At 42.1% G+C, this 19,307-nt stretch overlaps 1 protein-coding gene across 2 annotated transcripts; it reads left to right on the top strand.

The window, feature by feature from the left end:
* The first annotated feature begins 772 nt into the window (after positions 1-772).
* eea1 (early endosome antigen 1) lies at positions 773-18,455 on the top strand. 2 transcript variants are annotated; one of them, XM_006789539.3, is made up of 30 exons: positions 773-918; positions 3,851-3,928; positions 4,053-4,165; positions 4,257-4,311; positions 4,398-4,463; positions 4,574-4,604; positions 4,679-4,783; positions 4,988-5,109; positions 6,547-6,702; positions 7,350-7,364; positions 7,605-7,721; positions 8,889-9,227; positions 9,637-9,786; positions 10,152-10,271; positions 10,550-10,753; positions 10,923-11,123; positions 11,265-11,378; positions 11,592-11,747; positions 11,862-12,001; positions 12,101-12,431; positions 12,505-12,606; positions 12,694-12,888; positions 13,062-13,244; positions 13,385-13,570; positions 13,645-13,776; positions 14,011-14,196; positions 14,283-14,521; positions 15,472-15,592; positions 15,707-15,805; positions 15,895-18,455. In XM_006789539.3, the coding sequence occupies exons 1-30, from the start codon at positions 895-897 to the stop codon at positions 16,015-16,017; spliced, it is 4,203 nt and encodes a 1,400-aa protein (XP_006789602.2). In that variant the 5' UTR covers positions 773-894; the 3' UTR covers positions 16,018-18,455. The 2 variants fall into 2 exon arrangements, with proteins under 2 accessions (XP_006789602.2, XP_006789603.2); XM_006789540.3 differs by lacking the exon at positions 7,350-7,364.
* Positions 18,456-19,307: the final 852 nt, after the last annotated feature.

Raw genomic sequence — 19,307 nt, 5'->3', positions numbered from 1 at the left:
TTCCGCTGGGAAACATGGACCGAAAAGTATGACAGGAATTATGGTCGCCTGATTCTATTTGATGCTTTGCTTTAAACTTTAATCCAGTTTCTTCACAAGTTAATATTATTATTTTTATTTATTGCTTTTTAATTGTCCACATTTAGGCTTTTGCTTCAGAACATAATCATATATTTATATATATTTTTAAAAGTAAGTTTTTCATCTTTTTTCTCCCTGTGATTAGTTTGGGCTTAGTGTTACTATACCATTAATACCAGGCTGTAGACTACTCCCCCTGGTGGCAATGGTACAGTCCAACTACAAGCACAAAGCATAGAAATGGAAAATTAAGTATGCAAAGAAGGAAAACTGAAGCAAATCCCCAAACGTGCACAGTTAAAAATCAAACTGAGAGTCGTTTATTTTTGGAGATATAAACTGTGGATCGTGGAAATCCGTTTCTTTATGTGATTATTTTTGATGGTGCTTGCTTCAAAGCGTTGTATTGTGCATGGAAGTCCTTTAACACCTAGGGGAAAAAAAGCTCAAATATGGTCATAATTTAACTTCCTAGGCTACCATTGGCAGGAAAGCCCATCTAACATCTTTCCACATTGTCCATGTGTGACTGGGATATTCTATTGTGTGCAAAATATTTAAATAAACACCGTTTAAAGATAATTACTATTGTGACAGATTTTTATTGAGTGGTCCAGAGCATGACGGCTCTTGTATGTAATCCTGAATATCACCAGGTTGTGTAGGTCCTGGTGCTGAGCCATCCTCTCCATGACCCGCCCATCCGTCGCTGCTGTTCCCTGAGTCCGGTCAGGTGTTCGCCGTTCACAGACGTAAACTTGGCATTTTGAAAACTGTCAGGATTTCTTGACGGGACAAAACACAATCGAGGCTATGCTCAGACGGATACTGCAAATGGTAAGCTATCCGGGGGACAAAGCAATCATCGGGATCGATTTTTGTTTAGGCAACTGGAGACGTTTTCCTCAGAAGACACAGGCCTGTCTATGTCTGGTTTCGTGGTGGAGACGAATGTTTTGATACAAAACGTATCGCTGATGGGCGGGTTTACGTTTAGCTAGTGAGAACTGGTAGGCTGAAAAAGTTCCTGCAGGTCGGAGTGAATACATCGAGCGCTCCTTGTGTTGGGCTGACACAGCTAACCATTAAATGCTAACTTGGATAAAACGAGCATGCTAAAGTGGACAGGAATGAAACTAGTCTGTGGATTATAATATACTTAAATTTTATACCTCTTAAGGGTTATTCCATTATGGGAGAGGTTTAAATGCTGATATATTTAGTCATTGACACAGTTTCTATTCGTACTTTCTGTTAGCTAGCTATGTTACAGGAGTAGGTAGGTTAATTCGTCTTCTCGTCACATGCTAACAGTGACGTTAGCTACCTACTAGTGTTGGGAAGTGTTGTCATCTGGCTCACCACAACGTAGAAACACGTGTTTTAACCAAGTAAACACCCAAACTGTTTATGCTGGCATGGTTAATTAAACTAGCTGCTTGTCTTTAAAGTTAATTGTGAGAGTAAAGAGCAGAGGTCAGCTACTTGGCTAGCTTCTTAGAAGACTACATTTACCACAAGGCATCGCTCCTCGCGTTAGTTTGTATACATTAGTTAGATCATGATTTAATAAGAAAAATCTTCACCCATTCCGTTTTTATTTAGGTCGGTCCATTTTTAAAGCACTTGGTAGTGTGTTGTTCTGTGTTTTTACACATTATCTGTAGCCTTGTAATTATTAACAGCGAAGCTGCAAGGACGGGAAACTGTGAAGGCAGAAAAGGTTAAACATAGCTGGAGATCGTGAACAGAGAGGTGGAGATAAGTGTCAGGGCTGATTTGGGACAGAAGCATGGCATGAAGACTAAAAAGTCCTATTATAAGATGGTAATATAAGAAACAGTGGGACTGACAAAAAGGCCAGGTTGAGTGGTTTGGAGACAAAGTTAGAGAGGAAAGGCTGATATAGTTTGGATATGTTGAGTACATGCAGAGGGTTGGTGCAACAGAGGGGGATAGTATGGATAGGGTAAGATGAAGGTAGATGATCCCCTATGGCAAGTCCTAAAGGGAGCAGCCAAAATAGGAAGTAGCAGCTTTGTAACTGTCACCACCTTGTGGCTATTATTATGGGTTAATAGGACTAAAGGGAGACATACTCTGTTTAGTGAAGACAGTTCACATCTCACCCCTTTTTATATATGAGAAGTTGCTTTTGAACCACCTTATTTACAGAGTGATTAGACACTCAGGTAATTTTATAGGTTCAAATACTTATCAGGCTACAAGATACTGATTGCAGTTCATTTTATAACTTTGCCATGTCACAGCTGCAACACCACCCTTGACCTTAAAGGGATTTCAACAGGTTTTAACAGTAGTTTAAAAGATGACAAATATTGTATTTCCAGTCCATTTCAAAACAATGTACAATAATAATCCCACTGGTAATGCAGTTGCTATTAGGCCTGTAGTATAATACAGTTTTGTATATTTTTTAATGTATGTATATTTATTTTTGAGGCTAGTAATATTACATAACGCACGCACACACACACACACACACAATTTGTTGAACTAGGGTCAAAGGTTGCTCCGTAATGCAACCCAACCCTTAAGTGTTTTGTCAGCCTTTAAACAAACTTAGGTCAGTCTTTGCTGAATGCCCAACTTGCACAAACACAAATTTTGACCTCTGTCATTCATGTCACCCGCACCAATAAATCCTTTTTGTGAATGGAAAACATGCAGAACACCTAGCTAATGTGTTTGTTTTTCAGGCCAGTGGGCTAAAGCCTTGCACATTTCATGAAGTCACAGAAAATTTGTAAACACATATGTCAAATAGTTATTAATATGCAATAACACAGGAAAGGCAGATAGTCTAGGTAAATCATTGCTGCTTTTAAAACCGAATCTGTGACTGAAGCATAGCCACACCAGCACCACAGCGTCATACATGTGAAATGCTGGAAGCACTGATAGGGACTGTACAAGGAAAATCAGTGTTGGGGAAATTTTAAAAATATTTCCTAGCCAGATTACAAAGTGTGCTTCTGACATGACACTTAGCATTGAGATCAAATAGTTCCTGCTTGGTTAGTGGATGTTGTTTCTCACAGTCGAGGTCCTTTCTTTTCGTAACTCCAGGCAGCTTTCATGTGTCTCTCGCTAGAAAGGCTTCTGCCTTGCCTCTTTATCATGAAGCCCAGGTGTCCGATAGCTTAGTTTGGCCTTAGCAGTTATGGCTAGAATGACTCTTGGCGTTCTAAAAATCTTCCCTTGAAGAAGTGTTGAAGCTCCAGATCTGTGCCTTAACACAATCCTATATCCAGGCTCTGTAGGGTGTTTAAGTTCCACATGGTCAGGTTGTGCACTGGTAAACACTGTTACACAGTAAGAAAATTCAGGGTTTGAATCTCCTGATTGGCTGGGACCTTTCTATGTGGAGTTTGCATGTTCCTCCTACACTCAAAAGACATGAATGTTAGCTTGGCTGTGGAAGTGATGAAGATAATTCGCTTAGAAGTGCATAGAAGAACTTACTGAATGAATGTATGGGTAAATGTGACTTTAGGTTCTTTAATATGTCAGACTTTACATAGACAGATATGTGCCTTTGCCAGAGATTATTAACTACTTTAAATATTACAGATGAAGAGAAACACGAGTCATCTCAGTTATATTTTAAATCTTAAAACAAATGGTGTTGCTAATGCTTATAACAATGTGATTTCAATAGATCAGAATGTTATAAGTTATGGACTTTTAATTTTGTCGCGTTGAGGTATTGAGCTTCAACATAAAAGTCTTATTTTCTGTTCACCAGACTCCCGGGAAGGGAGGGTCCCAGAATGCAGAGTCAGAGCAGCCCAGCACCGACCTTAACCACGATCAGACATCTGAGGTAATGTGGATGCACTTTGCTTTTAACTGAGAACTTCTACTTTTGTTTTTTTTTTTTTAGTTTTTGCTGTTTTATGTATTTTTAACTGAAGCAGTTTTCAATGATGGCATGCTTCTGTGTGCAGGGCTTCATCTGTCCTCAGTGCATGAAGTCTCACAACTCTGCAGAGGAGCTGTTCAAGCACTATGAGCTGTTCCATGATACCGGAGACCTCCCTGCTCACGTGGCCCCCACTAGGTGAGATTAGCGTTTATGATCAAAGCATAGAGACTGACCTCAGTACGTTTGTGGCAGTGTTTAATTTAGTGTTTGGTTTTTTCTCTTTTAGGGAAGACCTCACAATGCTGCGGCAGGAGGTCCAGGACCTGCACGCTTCTCTCAAGGTATAGCTGCGTTTAAACTGTACCTGTTAGCGAGCGGTGTCAATGATTCTGCAAACTTGATTTATGAGTGTGTTTTTCATGGTTAGGAGGAAAGATGGTTCTCTGGTGAGCTAAAAAAGGAGTTAGACAAAGTCCAAGGACACCTGAAGCAGGTAAATGCTTCAAGATTTTTTAAAAAAAACATGTTTTAATGAAGAGGTGATTTTGTGAATGTAAAACATGATGCTAATGCAATGTTTCTCTCATTCGCTCACATCCGCAGAACGATGGGCAGATGAGCGCGGATGATTCAGGTAGGGGACCCTTAAAGTGCACGTGTAACTACAGAGCAGATCATCAGTCGCTAATATGTCATGCTGTTTTTCAGTACTTGAAAGGAAGCTGAATGAAGCTGAGACAGAGAAGTTCAACATCAAACAGATGAAAGACCTGTTTGAGCAGAAGGCTGCCCAGCTGGCCACAGAGATAGTAGGTTAGTGTTCGGCCGGACAACTGGGAGGCCTGAGTCTGTGGGTCTGCATCATCATTTATTTATTTTTCTTTTACAAATCCATTTGTTCTTATTCAGAATTTTTTCGTTTTTCAACCCAGCCTCAAGGAATGAGTATTTTCCAGGATAAATCTGATTACATTTTTCATTTTTTTTTTTCATTTTTTCCATCACTGAATCCAACAGATTTGAAGTCCCGTTACGATGAGGAGAAAAGCCTCAGGGAGGCTGCCGACCAGAGATTAGCCAAGTTGAACGAACAACTGCGGGAAGCGAAGGAGGAGAACGAGCGACTCCAAACAGAGCTGGTACAGCAACACGCTCCAAGAATCTTTTGTTATTTATTTTGTTCTCTCGAGTAAATGTTTTCTTTAGAGTCTGACCTCCACAGTGATTTCAGTTTGACTCTGAGCTGTGTTCCTGAAGGATCAACACAGGCCCTGTCCACACATTTGTCAAAGACGTGTTGAGAAAAAAAGTTCTATCACCTGAAAAAGTGAACTGGCCTCAGCAATAGTCGCGTGGTTCAAACGTACAATTATGCTCATACTCCTGTGCCGTCTGGCCTGAACAGGTGTTAACTACTCCAACTGGTTTATGGAAGCTTCACCCAAAAATGCAGCTAGGTCCTTTTTTTGTGTCTCTACATCATTTCGGTGGATTTTAAATCAAACTATCAATATGTGATATAAGTGAGACTTACAGCTTTAATTTAAAGTGCTTAATGAAAAATTTGCATTACCTGTTTAGAAATGACGGCCATTTTTATTCATATTCCCCCATTTTCATAAGATGAAAACAATTGGAAAATTGATTGATAACCAGCTTCATGGTTCTTTGATTATTCCACGACAAACTAAGCAAGTAAAGACTCTCGAGTTGATTTCAGGCATTGATCTTAGCTTTGATAGCTTTTCATTCGAACTCTCAATATCAGGGCCATAGAGATTTTGGCGCAAGTGAGGGAGGCTATAATTAGGTTTAAAAACCCAGATAAAAACATTAGAGAGAAACTTTTAAAAGTGACCAAATCAACAATCTGGTACATTCTTAAGAAGAAAAGAAGAAACACACTAGCCAGCTCAAAGTGCCTGAAAGACCACAGAAGATAGCTAAAGCTGATGATCGCAAATTCATTCTTTGTTTAAAAACAAAAACAAAAACTTGGCAACATCTAACCAAGTCAAAACATTCTCGAGGAGATAGGAGTATCATTGTCACAGTCTACAATCAAGCGATGCCTTCATGAGTGTAAACGCAGAATGTTTACAACAAGGTGCAAACCATTGGTTACGCTCAGGACCAGGAAGACCGGAGTAGACTGCTCTTAAAAAAATCCAAACAAATCTTCGGCCTGGTGAAAACTGAACGATGGGAAGAGAAAAGTTTGGAGGATGGGCGATACAGGTCACGATGTGAAGCAAACATTTGCTCTCAAACATGGTGGGCACAGTGGTATGGCATGTGCATGTATGGCTGCACTTCAGTCACACATTGACAGTTTGATTTAAAATCAGCTATCCACGAATGGAACTAATAGTAGATTTAATCCTAAAACCACTGAACTGTAGACTCTTGGATTTACTGAAGTCAGAACATCGTACTGGTGCTGTTCAAAAGCATTTTAAAGTGTGCACGCCTGGTGAATTTCATAAAGCTTTTGTCTTTTGCTGGACTTGTTGTGACCCAGTCCTTTTTTCTTTTTTCTTTTTTTAAACATGGTGTTTTTTTTCTCTGCCCCCTAGCTGCAGCGACCGGGCGTTGAGGATGTCGAGGTTCTGCAGAAGGAGCTGGTCCAGGTGCAAACGCTGATGGACAACATGACCCGTGAGAGGGAGGAAGAGTCAGAGCGCCTCAAAAACCATTATGAGCAACTGCAGGCTAATTACACTACCTCAGAGGTTAGAAAGCCGAAACACCTGTTGCGTTTGACGCTCTCGACTGTCACAGTCACATAAAAGCGATTGTTGTCATTGTCTGTGTAAATATTTGAAAAAGTTTAATTTGACTTCCTTTTCACAGTTCACCAAAGACAAGAAACAGTTTTGAAATAAGTTATGAAAAAGTTCAGATGTTCTTTGGGCTTTGTGCCTAATTCAGCCTTTAATTAATGCATGGTGAATAATTCAGCCCTATTTCCTGCATTTTTCTCCCAGAAGGAGAGGACTATTTTTAGAGCTCTATCAGGCAGCCGCGGGCCCTGAACCTCTCCTTCTGCAAATGATCTTAAAGACCTACTCATATTTTTTACACACTGAAAAAAGCCGATTTTGAGAATATTTAGAGGTCTGGGTTTTAATTATATAATAGCTGTCAGATATAGTTGACGAGGAGCGCTGTTAGGAATTTGTCAGCTGTCTCCAACTCGCTGTCGTTTTAGTATATTAAACACATGTTTGTGTGAGATATTCAGATTTTTATTCTCTCAGCTCAGCAGCTCTGTGCTGCTGCTTGCTGTTGTTTCGTGACTCACTTTTGTCCCTCTGTCTTTTTCCCTTTCTTCCTTCTGCTTCTCACACACCCCTCCGCAACACTCACAATACTCAAGATTCGTAAACTGGAGGTAAACAAGTTGGCCCCCAAATTTAGTTTCATTTCTTTGGAGCTTTGTTTCGTTTTTGTCTTTACTTTTATTAGTCTGTGAATTTATTTTATTTACTTATTAGCTTTTGTGGAAGTGAAGCCTGCTCATTACTAGTCTGTGTTTTATTTTATGCCAGTCCTTTACAGTGCTGCTTCTGTTTCTTCAATATACATTTGTTTTTGAGAAAGAGTCTAACGTGTCTTTTTTACTGGACTGCAGATGACCATATCCCAACTGAAGGCAGAGCTGGAGAAGGGTCCTCAGGAAGCAGCCGTCTACACACAACAGATCCATGAGTTGCAGAGCAATTTGAATAACTTGCAGCAGCAAAGTCAGGTAACACACGCTCACCACGCCAGAACCAGCTACAGCTGTTGTAGCTATTCTGGACGAATAAGTGCAGGTGCAAACGTGTCTACCTTTACATCTGTTGCACTGCAAGAATGTGTAGGATTTACTTTTTCCCACAGTATCATTACTCAGTCTCAGCAGCTGCTGTAAACCTTCCTCTGTTGCTCAGTATCAGGTCTCATCACAATACCCTGCTGTCACCAACTGTCTTTGACAACCCAGATATGTTGGCAAAACTTACACGCAGCACTATAATTAAACCAGCGCTGCACTGGAGGCTCTATCACTAGGGGTGAAATGCAGTCACAGGTAACAGCACTGCTGCAACGGGAACTGGGGAAACGTAGCCAGAGATTAAATTCTCAACAGCAGTCCTCCAGCCTTCTGGTAAGAAGGGGATTAGAGAAGTGGATCTCCAGCACGTTGCCACTGCCCTGTGCTTCTCCTAACAACAGGACACCCGAGAGCTGATACAGATATTTATCTCATGAGAATAAAAAGGGGCAAAAAAAGGTTGAGCAGATGGTGAGAGACAGGAGGAGGTGAGCGAGAGGAGAAAAGCAAAAACACGGAGAAGGAAGGAAATGCATAAATGCAGAGTGGGAGTCAAAAATCTATCGAGGGTTCTTGGATGTCTGTGAAATCCAGATCCCCTGTCACTCTTCCTAGTTAGCAGCATGCTTCACTATTAACAACATTATGTTCTTTGTCGCCCTGTTGCCAAGTTTGCAGCCGGAGTAAGTGCTGTGCAGCTCTGTGTTGTAAACCATCCTCTAGAAATGGCATACCTCACTTTATTCTTGACTCTTGACAGGCCACTGTTCTTTTCCATTGCTCGTATCACATGAGGTTGTGCGGGGCGGGGTGTGTTCATGACGTGGTGCAACTCCTATCATGCTAACGGTTTTAATTTAGAAAAGACAAACGGTTCATGTTCCGCTGTGACTTAATTAGCGGCTGTAACATTATCAGTCTTTTTCAATAGACCCTGCTCACCGCCAAGAAGTAACACAAGGCAGTCATTTTTGCTTGCTATTGTTTTCTCATTCACAAGTTTTGTTCAATTTATGGAAAAACTTCACCACCATAAAGGCCAAATGTCTTAGCATAGATCGCATAACTGACTGATGTTGTCTTCTGTTATACTTGCAGAGCCTGTCTGAAAAGCTTGCACGCAAGGAGAAGGAGTATCAAGATCTTGAGGAGCATCTAGGGGCTGAGAAAGCTTCCAAGAAGGAAGTCCAAGAAAGCCTGAGGGAAAGGGAATTAGAAGTGCAAGAGCTGCAGGCTCGGGCCACAGGGGCTGAGGCGTCCCTGCACAAAGCCCAGATGGAGGTCTCAGAGAGGGCTGAGGAGGTGGCAAAGTTGAAGAGTGAGATTACAGAGCTAGAGGTGAAGCATGCAGAGTTAAAGGTTGAGAGGAAACAGCTGGAACAGCAGCGGGAAGAAAAGGAAAGCCAAGGTGCTCAGCAGCAGACTGAGATCAGTCAGGTGAGTCAGGCAGGCAAAGAAGTCACAAATGCTTCTGTTGTTAGAAAGAGTTGGAGAACAAAACATCAGAGGCTCTTGAAAATGTGCTTTTGCATATATTGTCTAAAACGTCTCTTCAAAACATGAAGTGCTTTTAGATGAACGTTGTTGCAAATTAGTATAAAAAAATACACTGAATATAATTTACTACTTACATTTCAGTTACACACATAATATCGTGTCAAATATTTTGGCTGGGAGGGTGAAAAAAACAGACCTAAACCATAATATTGGTTTAAAGTGCAGCAAAAAACATAAAACACAGTAGAGTTGATTTTCCACATCTAAATATCTGGTATTTCCTGCTCTTGGACTTTGTCATCCTTTGTTATCTACTTTACTCTTTACTGTCGTCTCTGCGCTCTTCTAGCTGCATGCCAAACTGTTGGAGGCAGAGAGGCAGCTGGGTGAGGTGCAAGGTCGATTGAAAGAACAGAGGCAGCTGTCGGGGGAGAAACTCAAGGACCGCGAGCAACAAGCAGCCGACCTGCAGCTCAAACTCTCCCGTGCAGAGGAACAGGTGGGCATCTGCTGGAGCTTTAATGATTCTTGCAGGGAAATTGGGAATTGGAAAGAGCGAACATCAGAATATCTCTAGATAGAGTTTTGTGCACTGAAAAATAGTCAAATATACTTTTGATTTGTTTATTTGACTAAAATTCAGGAAGGAATCAGTGATGGACAGGACAAAATACCCCCCTAAAAAACAAAAGAAAAAAGCCCACACACAAATCTTGATGAAAGAGTTAGAATCTTGATGAAAGAGTATAATTTAGAGGATTGGTTAACAAATGGTTAACAAATTTACCTGATGTTAGGTGTATAGGCAAAAAACAGTGTGAAAGCGATAAAATTAGTAATGATGCTCATTTGCTTTTGCCTCAGTTGAAGGAGAGTGCCAGTAAGAGCACAGACCTGCAGCACCAGCAGGAGAAAGCCAAGCAGCAGCACCAGGAGCTGCAGGCACTGCAGCAAAACACCAACGGCAAACTCCGCGAGGCGCAGGTAAGGCTCCTCTGTAACCTCTCACCTCAGACATTTATTATATCGTCAGTAAGCACAAAGCATAAAAAGACAGCTGTGTTTAATATTTTATTAATTTGAGTATTTAACTGAAATCGCATTTAATTTCATCATGGTGGAATAAGATTATATTTACGGAACGATTCAGCTCAAGTCAACATTTTTCCATGTGTATCACATCACAACCCCAATGAGATAAAGGATTTACAGTTTTTAAAAAAATGAACAAAATACCAAAAGTCTGGTTTGTCTTGCTTTAGAATGACCTGGAGCAGGTGTTGCGTCAAATCGGAGATAAAGACCAGAAGATACAGAACCTGGAAGCTCTGCTTCAGAAGAGTAAAGACACAGTGAGCCAGCTGGAAGCTGAGAGAGAGGACCTGTGTGCCAAAATCCAGGCCGGGGAAGGAGAGACAGCTGTCCTTAACCAGCTTAAAGAGAAAAACCATGCACTACAAGAACAAGTGGGCACACACACACACACACACACACACACTCTTCTAGATTGCCTCACCTCATGTCCGTTACTGTTGTATAGAAGGAAAAAAAACATAGCATCATATAGAAAGACCAGCATTGAGCTCTTAGTCATTCCCCGAGTTTCTAACTTTTTTTCATGTGTGGGATTTAAAGGTAACACAGTTGACAGACAAGCTCAAGAACCAATCAGAGAGCAACAAGCAAGCACAAGATAATCTACACAAGCAGGTCCAGGAGCAGAAGACTCTGCTCCGCTCGGCCCAGGACCGAGCTCATACCCTGGAGACTTCAGTCACTGAACTCACCACCCAGCTCACGGAGAGCAAGGAGAAAGTGGCCCAGTTGGATACTCAGGTAAGCCTCTGATAAACGTGTCTGACTTTAACGTGTCGATATTGATACAGGTGTGTTGCACACGTGCAGCTTAACTGAGCCAAGAACACTATGTTGTGTCTTTAGTTTAAATAGTGAGAATAACAGATTGTTTTTCTGCAGCTGAAGGCAAAGACAGAGCTGTTGCTTTCTGCAGAGGCAGCTAAGGCTGCACAGAAAGCAAACCTCGAGAACAGCCTGGAGTCTGCCCAACATGCACTACAGGACAAGCAGCAGGTTAGCTTCCTCTCTGTACCACTGGTGTTAAAATTTGGCTAAAGCGCCCCACTGCTTCCTTTGTAATGTGTCATATTTCTTTCCTTTGAAGACCAAAACAGTGAAACACAGTTTTCAGTTTCATTTGACTTTGTGCTTTTTTTTTCGTCTGTTCCACCTCTGCTCAACTTTTTATTGCTGCTGTCCTTCACTCTGCCTTGCTGTCCCTTTTAGGAGCTGAATAAGGTTCAGAAGAACCTGGAGGATCATGGCCAAAGGCTCAAAGAGAGACAAGAGCAGTGCACACAACTGGAAAGCAGTCTGAAGGAATGCAAAGACAAGCTACTGGCCTCAGAGCAGCGGATAGAGCAGCTGGAGGGACTCGGCAAGGTCTGCGTTGAGTTCTCGGTTTAAGAGATTTATTTTTGATCTGAATGATGTAACACCTAGAAAGTACATCCATGTATTTCTTTTATAAGTTAACGTGGCGCTTTATTCTAATAGAAATTGGAGTCACAGGTAGGGGAGATGCAGGCTGCACGGGATCAGGCGCAGCAGGAACTGCAGCAGCTGCAGAAGGAAAGTTCGGAAGTTAAAAAGAAAGCCAAGGAGCTACAACGCTCGCTGGAGACTGAGAAAGCAGGGTGAGAGATTGTGCTTTTTAGTTTTCAGAGTAACTGTATTTTACTGATTTTTCTGTGTTTGTGTTTTATTGAATAACCTCCTGTCTTTCCTCTGCCAAGTGCTACAAGTCTGCAGGAGGAATTAAAGAAAAAGGCAGGTGCCTTGAGTGATGTCCAACAGAAGCTAGCACAATCCGAGCAGGGGGTTGCTACTTTGAAGGCAAACCTGGAAAAGGTGACCCAGGAGGGAAAGTCTCAGCATGCAGAGCTGGATAAAAAAGCTCAGAGTCTGGCAGCAGAGTTACAAAAGGCCCAAGAGGGGAAAAAGGCTCAACAAAAGGAGCTTGCAGCTACTCAGGAGAGTCTCGGAAAGGCTAACAAGGCACTGAAAGAGAGTCAGAGTCAACTGGACACTGAGAGGAAGAACCATAAATCAGCTATAGCGGAGAAGGTAGGTTTGGTTAATCTGCAGAATGTGAGAAATTCTAGGAAACAATTACTCACATGATTCCATCTCTCCCCAGGATAAGTCTAATGAAAAAGCAAGACAGGAGCTTCTGAAAAATAATGAGTCCATCACAAAGGCAATGAAGGAATCCAAAGAACAGCTGGAGCAGATGAGAGAGGTAAGCGTCTAAAAAGAAAATGCAATATCAAATGTTATAGACTTTAAAATCCAACACATAAACATCTGTTGTGTCTGAAACTGTCAGTCAGAGAAGCAGCTGAAAGTGCAGCTGACCTCATTAGAACAGCAGCACACAAAGACTCAGGAGACACTGAGGGAAAAGGAGAACGAGCTGGAAAAGCTGCGGACACAACTGAAGATGACCCAGGGATCTTTGGAAGAAGAGATTAAGAAACTGAATGGCCAAGTGACAGAGCTAAAGGAAGCTGGTGTCAAGAAAGTAAGTACTGTCTTTAAACTAAGAAAAGAGACAAGCATTGTACATCTCCTCATTAACATTGTGGTCAGTGTTTCTATACTGATACAAGTTATTCTCAATGAGTTGAGCTTTGTAACAGTGGACAATCCATCACAGTCTGTATATGAATTTGTTTCTTTAACTGTTATCTCCAGGCACAAGAAGAAAATAAGCTGAGGGCACAGGTGTCAGGGCTCGGCCAGGAGCTGAACTCCGAGAAGAGCCGGACAGCAGAGCTGCAGAAGGCCTTGGAGCAAAGCAAGGAAAACATCAGTAAGCTTCAATCTGACGTGTACGGAAAAGACTCCGAGGTTTCTGCCCTCCGTCAGGATCTCAAGGTACATTAATGCAAGCGAGACGAGGCTGTTATAGTGCAGCTTCAGGTGATTCTCAGTCTCAGATTGAAATTTATTAAATTATACTTGCGGATTTTGCAGTGAGTGATTCTAAGTGACTTTCAAACTTCTTCTGTGTGCAGGCGTCAGAGCAGAAACTGAGCGTGGCTCAGGAGGAGCTGGCTGCTAATCAAACCCATCAGTCAGGCTTAGAGTCCCAGATCCAGGACTTGAAATCAGCCCGTAGCTCGCTGGAGCAGGAGCTTGCCAAACGGGACGAGAAGCTCCAACAGAAGGAGCGAACCCTGAAGGAGTTGCAGAAGCAAAAGGTCTGGGAAACTATTAACACCTAAATGTTCACAGTTATCAATTCATTTAATCTAAACCGTGCCAACTGATTCAGGGTCAAGTTAAGGAGGAGCTGGACAAGGAGAAGAGCAATGTGGAGGAGCTGAACAAAGCAAAGAGTGTCCTGGAGAAGAACAACAGCAGGCTGACTTCAGAGTTAAAGACACTAACAGAGAAGAGCGAGAAGGTCAGTCACGCTGCTTAACAAGCAGCAGTGTTTGTCTTAAGATTTAAGATATTAAATATTGATATATCTCATACTGATATTTCTCATGTTGGTGTGTCAGGGATGCAGCAAGGCTGCATTCTAGCCAGCAATTTGACATCATAGCTGTGAAGAGATCACAGATAAGTTATTGCTTCTTTTGTCCCAAAAACTTGACCAATTTGTCTATCGATGCCCATAACTGTGTCTTCTCAGGAGCTCGGCGAATTGCAGGAAGCCAAACAGCTGTTGATCCAGCAGAAACTTGAGCTGCAGGCTCAGGTGGAGGCAGCACAGGGTGCTCTCAAGCAGGAGCAGAAGGAGCACCAGACCACCAAGGACAGCAGGAGTGAGAGGGAGGAGCAGCTCCTAGCCCAAATCAGGGACGCTCAGGATCAGCTGGTAGGCTCCCAAATCCCAAGAAATACAGTATTAGGCGCTTCCCTTCTTATTCCTTTCTCTGACACGGTCAATTCTTCCATCAAAAGGCAGCAGAGAAGAAGAGATGGCAAGAGCAGGTGAAACGTGGGGAGGAGGCAGAAGCTAAGATCGGTTTGCAGGTGACAGCCCTGAATGAAAACGTGGCCACGTTGAAGAGGGAATGGCAGGGCAGCCAGCGGAGAGTCGGCGAACTCGAGAAACAGACGGATGAGCTGAGAGGAGAAATCGCTGTGCTGGAGGCCACCGTGCAGAACAACCAGGACGAGCGACGGGCTCTTTTGGAAAGGTGAATTGATATTACTTCCCTTTGACCTTTGACACTTTGCTTAGCAGATAGCAATATCCTTGCGCACCTTGAAAATTCACTGCTTTTAGAACTATTCACAGTATTTTATTGGTCATATATTCAGTTCCAAGAAAAAGAAATGATACTGTCTATATGTTACCATCCTCAGTGCTTTATAAACTCTTTGTCCACACGTTTAAATTGGCTCAATGTTTTTTATGCACAGCAAATCAAAAATAAGTGGGAAATTCTCTATAAAAGGAAAAAAATAACAAACAAAATAAATATCAGCCAGCAGGTGCAGGTCGAAATATATCCACTTTCTATAATGTTTTTTTTTTTAATAAACCGAGCGCTTGTCTTTGTTAAATTGAAAAGCTGATACGCCTCATTTCCAAGTAAAATTCAGTAGCTGTCAGGAGCCAAATAACCAAGGATGTACAGGCACACTTTCTAAAATGCAGGTTTCATTATGCCCCCAAAAAGATGCAGATAATATTCAAGAAACATAACCATGAAAATAGGCTATTTTAAGAAATAAGTGTAAATAAAAAAACAATCCTTCTCATGGCGTCACAGCAGATGGTTAATTCGATTTGGTTGGCCTCTGCACTCAAACCATTTCCACTCCCAAGCCACCCACAGGCTGGAGCAGCAGACAGGTAGCAGATCAGCTGCGTGGCTGTGGATGTGACCATCACGAGCTTCACTGATGCCTTACAAATGAAAACGTGTAATGGGGCCCATCAGGAACTGAATGCTAAACTTAGTTTATAGTAGAAACCTTTAAATGATGTTTAAAAGCGTTTTATATTCATGCGATGATGTAGTTATAAAAAACTGTCACACCTCCTAACAAATGAAATCATCTTACCCATTTAGGAAATGCATTTTGAAGCTTAAACCATTAAATAAGATGACGTCACTGGGGCTCTACGGTTGTGTTTCAGGTGCGTGAAGGGTGAAGGTGAGATCGAGAAGCTCCAGGCCAAAGTGGTGGAGCTAAGGAGGAAACTGGATGACACGACGGCTGCCATGCAGGAGCTCGGCAGAGAGAACCAGTCGCTTCAGGTCAGCACCAAAACAGAAATTCTAAAATAATGAGATGATGAAAAAGGGGGCTCTTTACCATAGCGATAAAGTTACACGTTGTCTGATTGTGCCAGCTTCTGTTGATCCCTTTAGATCAAACAGTCACAGAGTCTGACCAGAAAGTGGGCTGAGGATCACGAAGTGCAGAACTGCATGGCCTGTGGGAAAGGCTTCACCGTCACAGTCAGGAAGGTGGGTATGATTTTTGTTTTTAACCCATAAGAGAGCACGTTTGAGTCGTTCCTTACCCTGAGCCTCTCTTCTTCTCTCTGAATGTCCAGCACCACTGCAGACATTGTGGAAACATCTTCTGTGCCGAGTGTTCGTCAAGGAACGCCCTCACTCCATCCTCTAAAAAGCCAGTACGCGTGTGTGAGACGTGCTTCGAGGAGCTCCAAGGCTGATTTTCTTTTGTTTTCCCCCCTCTCATTTCTTTAACCCTACTTACCCGCCCACTCCTACCTCCCCCCATCCCTACCCTACCCTTCCCTTCATCCCTACCCTACCCTTCATCCCTACCCTACCCTTTCTATTCCAATGGGCAGAAGAAGGCATGTCTTTGTCATTTTTAATGTGCACTATAAAGGACAGACGCTGTGCAAAGACTCCCACCTGAATGTGACCTCTGACTCTGGTGTGGAGGGAAACGAGGAAAGGAGTTTCGCTGAGGAAACACCGGAGCCGTGCGATGGGTCGGGGTAGGACTGGTTGGGATTGTCTGTATCTGTTTTTGTGCCTTTGCTACTCCTGTGGACTGCCAGAGAGCGGAGACAGTGAAAATCAAAACACCTACCATTTCTTTTAAGTTCGTATCCCACTAGTAGTTATAAGGCATACGTTGTGAAATGTTTGGCATCATATTTGTTAAGACACTGCAAAAGTGAGTATTGTAAAAGTGATGTTGTAATCTGCCCTGCAAAGGTAAATGCAGTTAACTAGTATTTGCTTTTTATCGCTACAAAGCTCTGCAGCAGGCCCATCACACAGATATGTGAGTTCTAATTTTTGTTGCAAGAAAACTTTTAAAAACTTAAGCGATCTTGCATTTTTTTATACGTCACCTCTCAAAGTGTAAAAACAGACACGCACACACTTAGTTGCTGGCAAAACGAGGCTGCGAAACCCTGTCGGGTTCAGGATTTCAGCAATCTATAAAAAAAAAGTTGTCTGCAACACTGTGCAGTGGAAATAATTAAACATCCTTCTAGGGATTTTTAATCTTAAAAAACAGAAAAACCCTCCGTCAAAAGACTCGTGCACCAGCGTGTTTCTGTACAGACCTTCGGATCAGTTACTGCGTGTTTCCTTTGTGCGGCAGAGCGTTTGTGAGTCCGTTGGATTTAATGTATTCATGACCAAAGAATGTGTGCAGCAGGAATACAGCCGAGGTCTAAGCCCTGACTTTGTTTCATTTATCAGTATTTTTCGACGTGTCGTCATTTTTAAGTCACGGGGTTGCATATTTTTATCTTGAAAACGGCATATGTGGCAATCTGAGAGGCTTTTTTTTTACGTGAAGTCGTGTTTTTGTTTTGTTGTGTCCTGTGCCACATTACTCTTAACGTGTTATTTTCTTCAAATCGTGGTGCTTTCTGCAGACTTAAAGGTGCCTGCATGTTAATTTTTTTTTGTTCCTTGCTGCTTGTCTCCACTCAGCAGCACTGACCTACTGGCTGGAGTTGTGTGTTTTTTGTATGCGTGTTCTGCTTTCAAGCAATAACTGTGGAGGCGTGTGTGTGTGTGTGTGTGTGTGAAGTTGCTGTAACAGAGTGTGTATTTTAGTGTTAGGCCTGCTGTGTATGCTGAAATGCACTGTATGAATGTCGGCTGCTCAGAATCTCAGCTTCTCTCCGGCATGTTGCTCTTGGGGGCTTCGGTGCTGCTTTCAGGAGCAGCGGTTGCTGACGGCTCTCTGTCCAACGTGTCTGCTGCTGAGAACAATGTCAAAGTTGATTCCTGCTTTGTTTAATTTATAATTGTCGATCGCTCCTGGTAAGATCTCTTGTGCAGTTGTCAGTAGACTGGAGAAGGTCACGATGTAACAAGCAGCTTGCTTCAGACTTACTTCGTTAGCTCTTATGCTTGTATGCTCATTACAAAAGAATGTCTGTCTCAGTTGCCATCTTTCGAAAACACCAGTCTTTTTGCTTCAGTGGTTTTGTTATGTCTACCTCAGATTGGCCCAGGAAAAGCACTATTTCTAAATGATAGACATCACAAATGTTGTATCTCTGCCTGCATTCGATGAGGGATTTTGTGACTGATCTATTATAGTGTACAGACCGGAAACTCTACAGAGATGATTTGCACCTTATCGTATTCTGGGCTTGTCCGTATGAGAGCTCAGCTACAAACGTAGGACCACCGACTTTATACAGGCTTCGGCATTTCTAGCACCGCTGTACTCAACTGCTCATTAATACTAAGGCTGTCATCTTTGTAAATGTTTGTAATGAAAGAGAAAAATAAAATCTATATAACACTCGTGGGTGTAGAAACATGATAACGGTGAAACTGTGTGTGGATTCATCGGTGTCTTACTCATTTTTACCAAACGGCACCACAGACGTGAAGACACTGAATTGTGGCTTGCTTTGTGTTGCTCTCACTTATCATGCATGATGACTTTACTGGCCTGTGGCTCACACGTTTCTCCATTGTTTAGTCATCATATTTGGCGGTTGTGAAAGTGTGTTTTCACGCAAACATCCTGCACGTCGCCGCTCGCCTTTAGCAGCGTCGACGTGACTTTGGCTCACTGAAGCTGGATGAGGGAAGTGATTTATGTTCACGTGCACCAGATGATTTTTTTCTAATTGTCATGGCAAACGTAAAATAAAACCTGCAGTATGTTTGTATCTTACTGTGTCATGTTTTTGTCGCTTTGCAGGAATGATTCTCGAAGCCTCTAAAAGCGCTGAAGTTTGAGAAATGCACACAGCACCAACAAACAGCAAACTGAAAGAGCAAATCACATCTGAACCCGATGTTCATTCAGTGAACATTTCCCACTACACTGATTAATCGAGTCGTTTTTTAAATGAATTCTGGATGTTCTTCCGTGCTGTCTCAAATATCGAATCCATGCAGTGATAAAATACAGAAAGTCTGAAACCACCTCTCATTTCTTTATATTTTGCTAATATAATTAATATTCTTCCTCTTCCAGGCTTTCTGAAGGTCTTTCAAAGTTTTCCTTTGGATACAGGTTGCTTTTTCACTCATTTTCAGTCCTGTCCTGTCCTTTTTTTTTTGTTAAGCAACTTAAGAGTGTGCTATGAATCATTCAACCATTAAAAAGGGCTGAACCAGTGTAGTATCTACAGCTAGCAGACTATTTGGAACCTTATATCTTGGATGCTGTGCTGTATGTCCTTAAAAAGATGAGTGGATGAAAGAAGAACAGATGGAAAATCCAGCAAATACTGGATCTGGCACTGGTCTCAGGTGAAGGGTGGCTGTCAAGAAGTCATTATTAAGGAAGGCAAACAGATAGAAAATGAGTGGTAACGGGTCTTGAATCCAAATTTTCTTTTAGTTTATACGTATTGATGACAATTTGAAAGGAGGTCAGGGAGAGAGGAGCAGCAGTGAAGATCCACAGCCATCTGTAAACCACGGTGGAGGCTGCATTTCAGCTAGTGGTGTCTGAGATCTTGTCAGAATTAATCGTAAATGTATTATAAATGCAGGA

This window comes from Neolamprologus brichardi, chromosome 7 (assembly GCF_056152115.1).
Source record: "Neolamprologus brichardi isolate AB-2024 chromosome 7, ASM5615211v1, whole genome shotgun sequence".
In the NCBI taxonomy this organism is placed as follows: domain Eukaryota; kingdom Metazoa; phylum Chordata; class Actinopteri; order Cichliformes; family Cichlidae; genus Neolamprologus; species Neolamprologus brichardi.
Note: the sequence above shows the minus strand (reverse complement) of the source record. Positions and strands in the feature narration are given on the sequence as shown.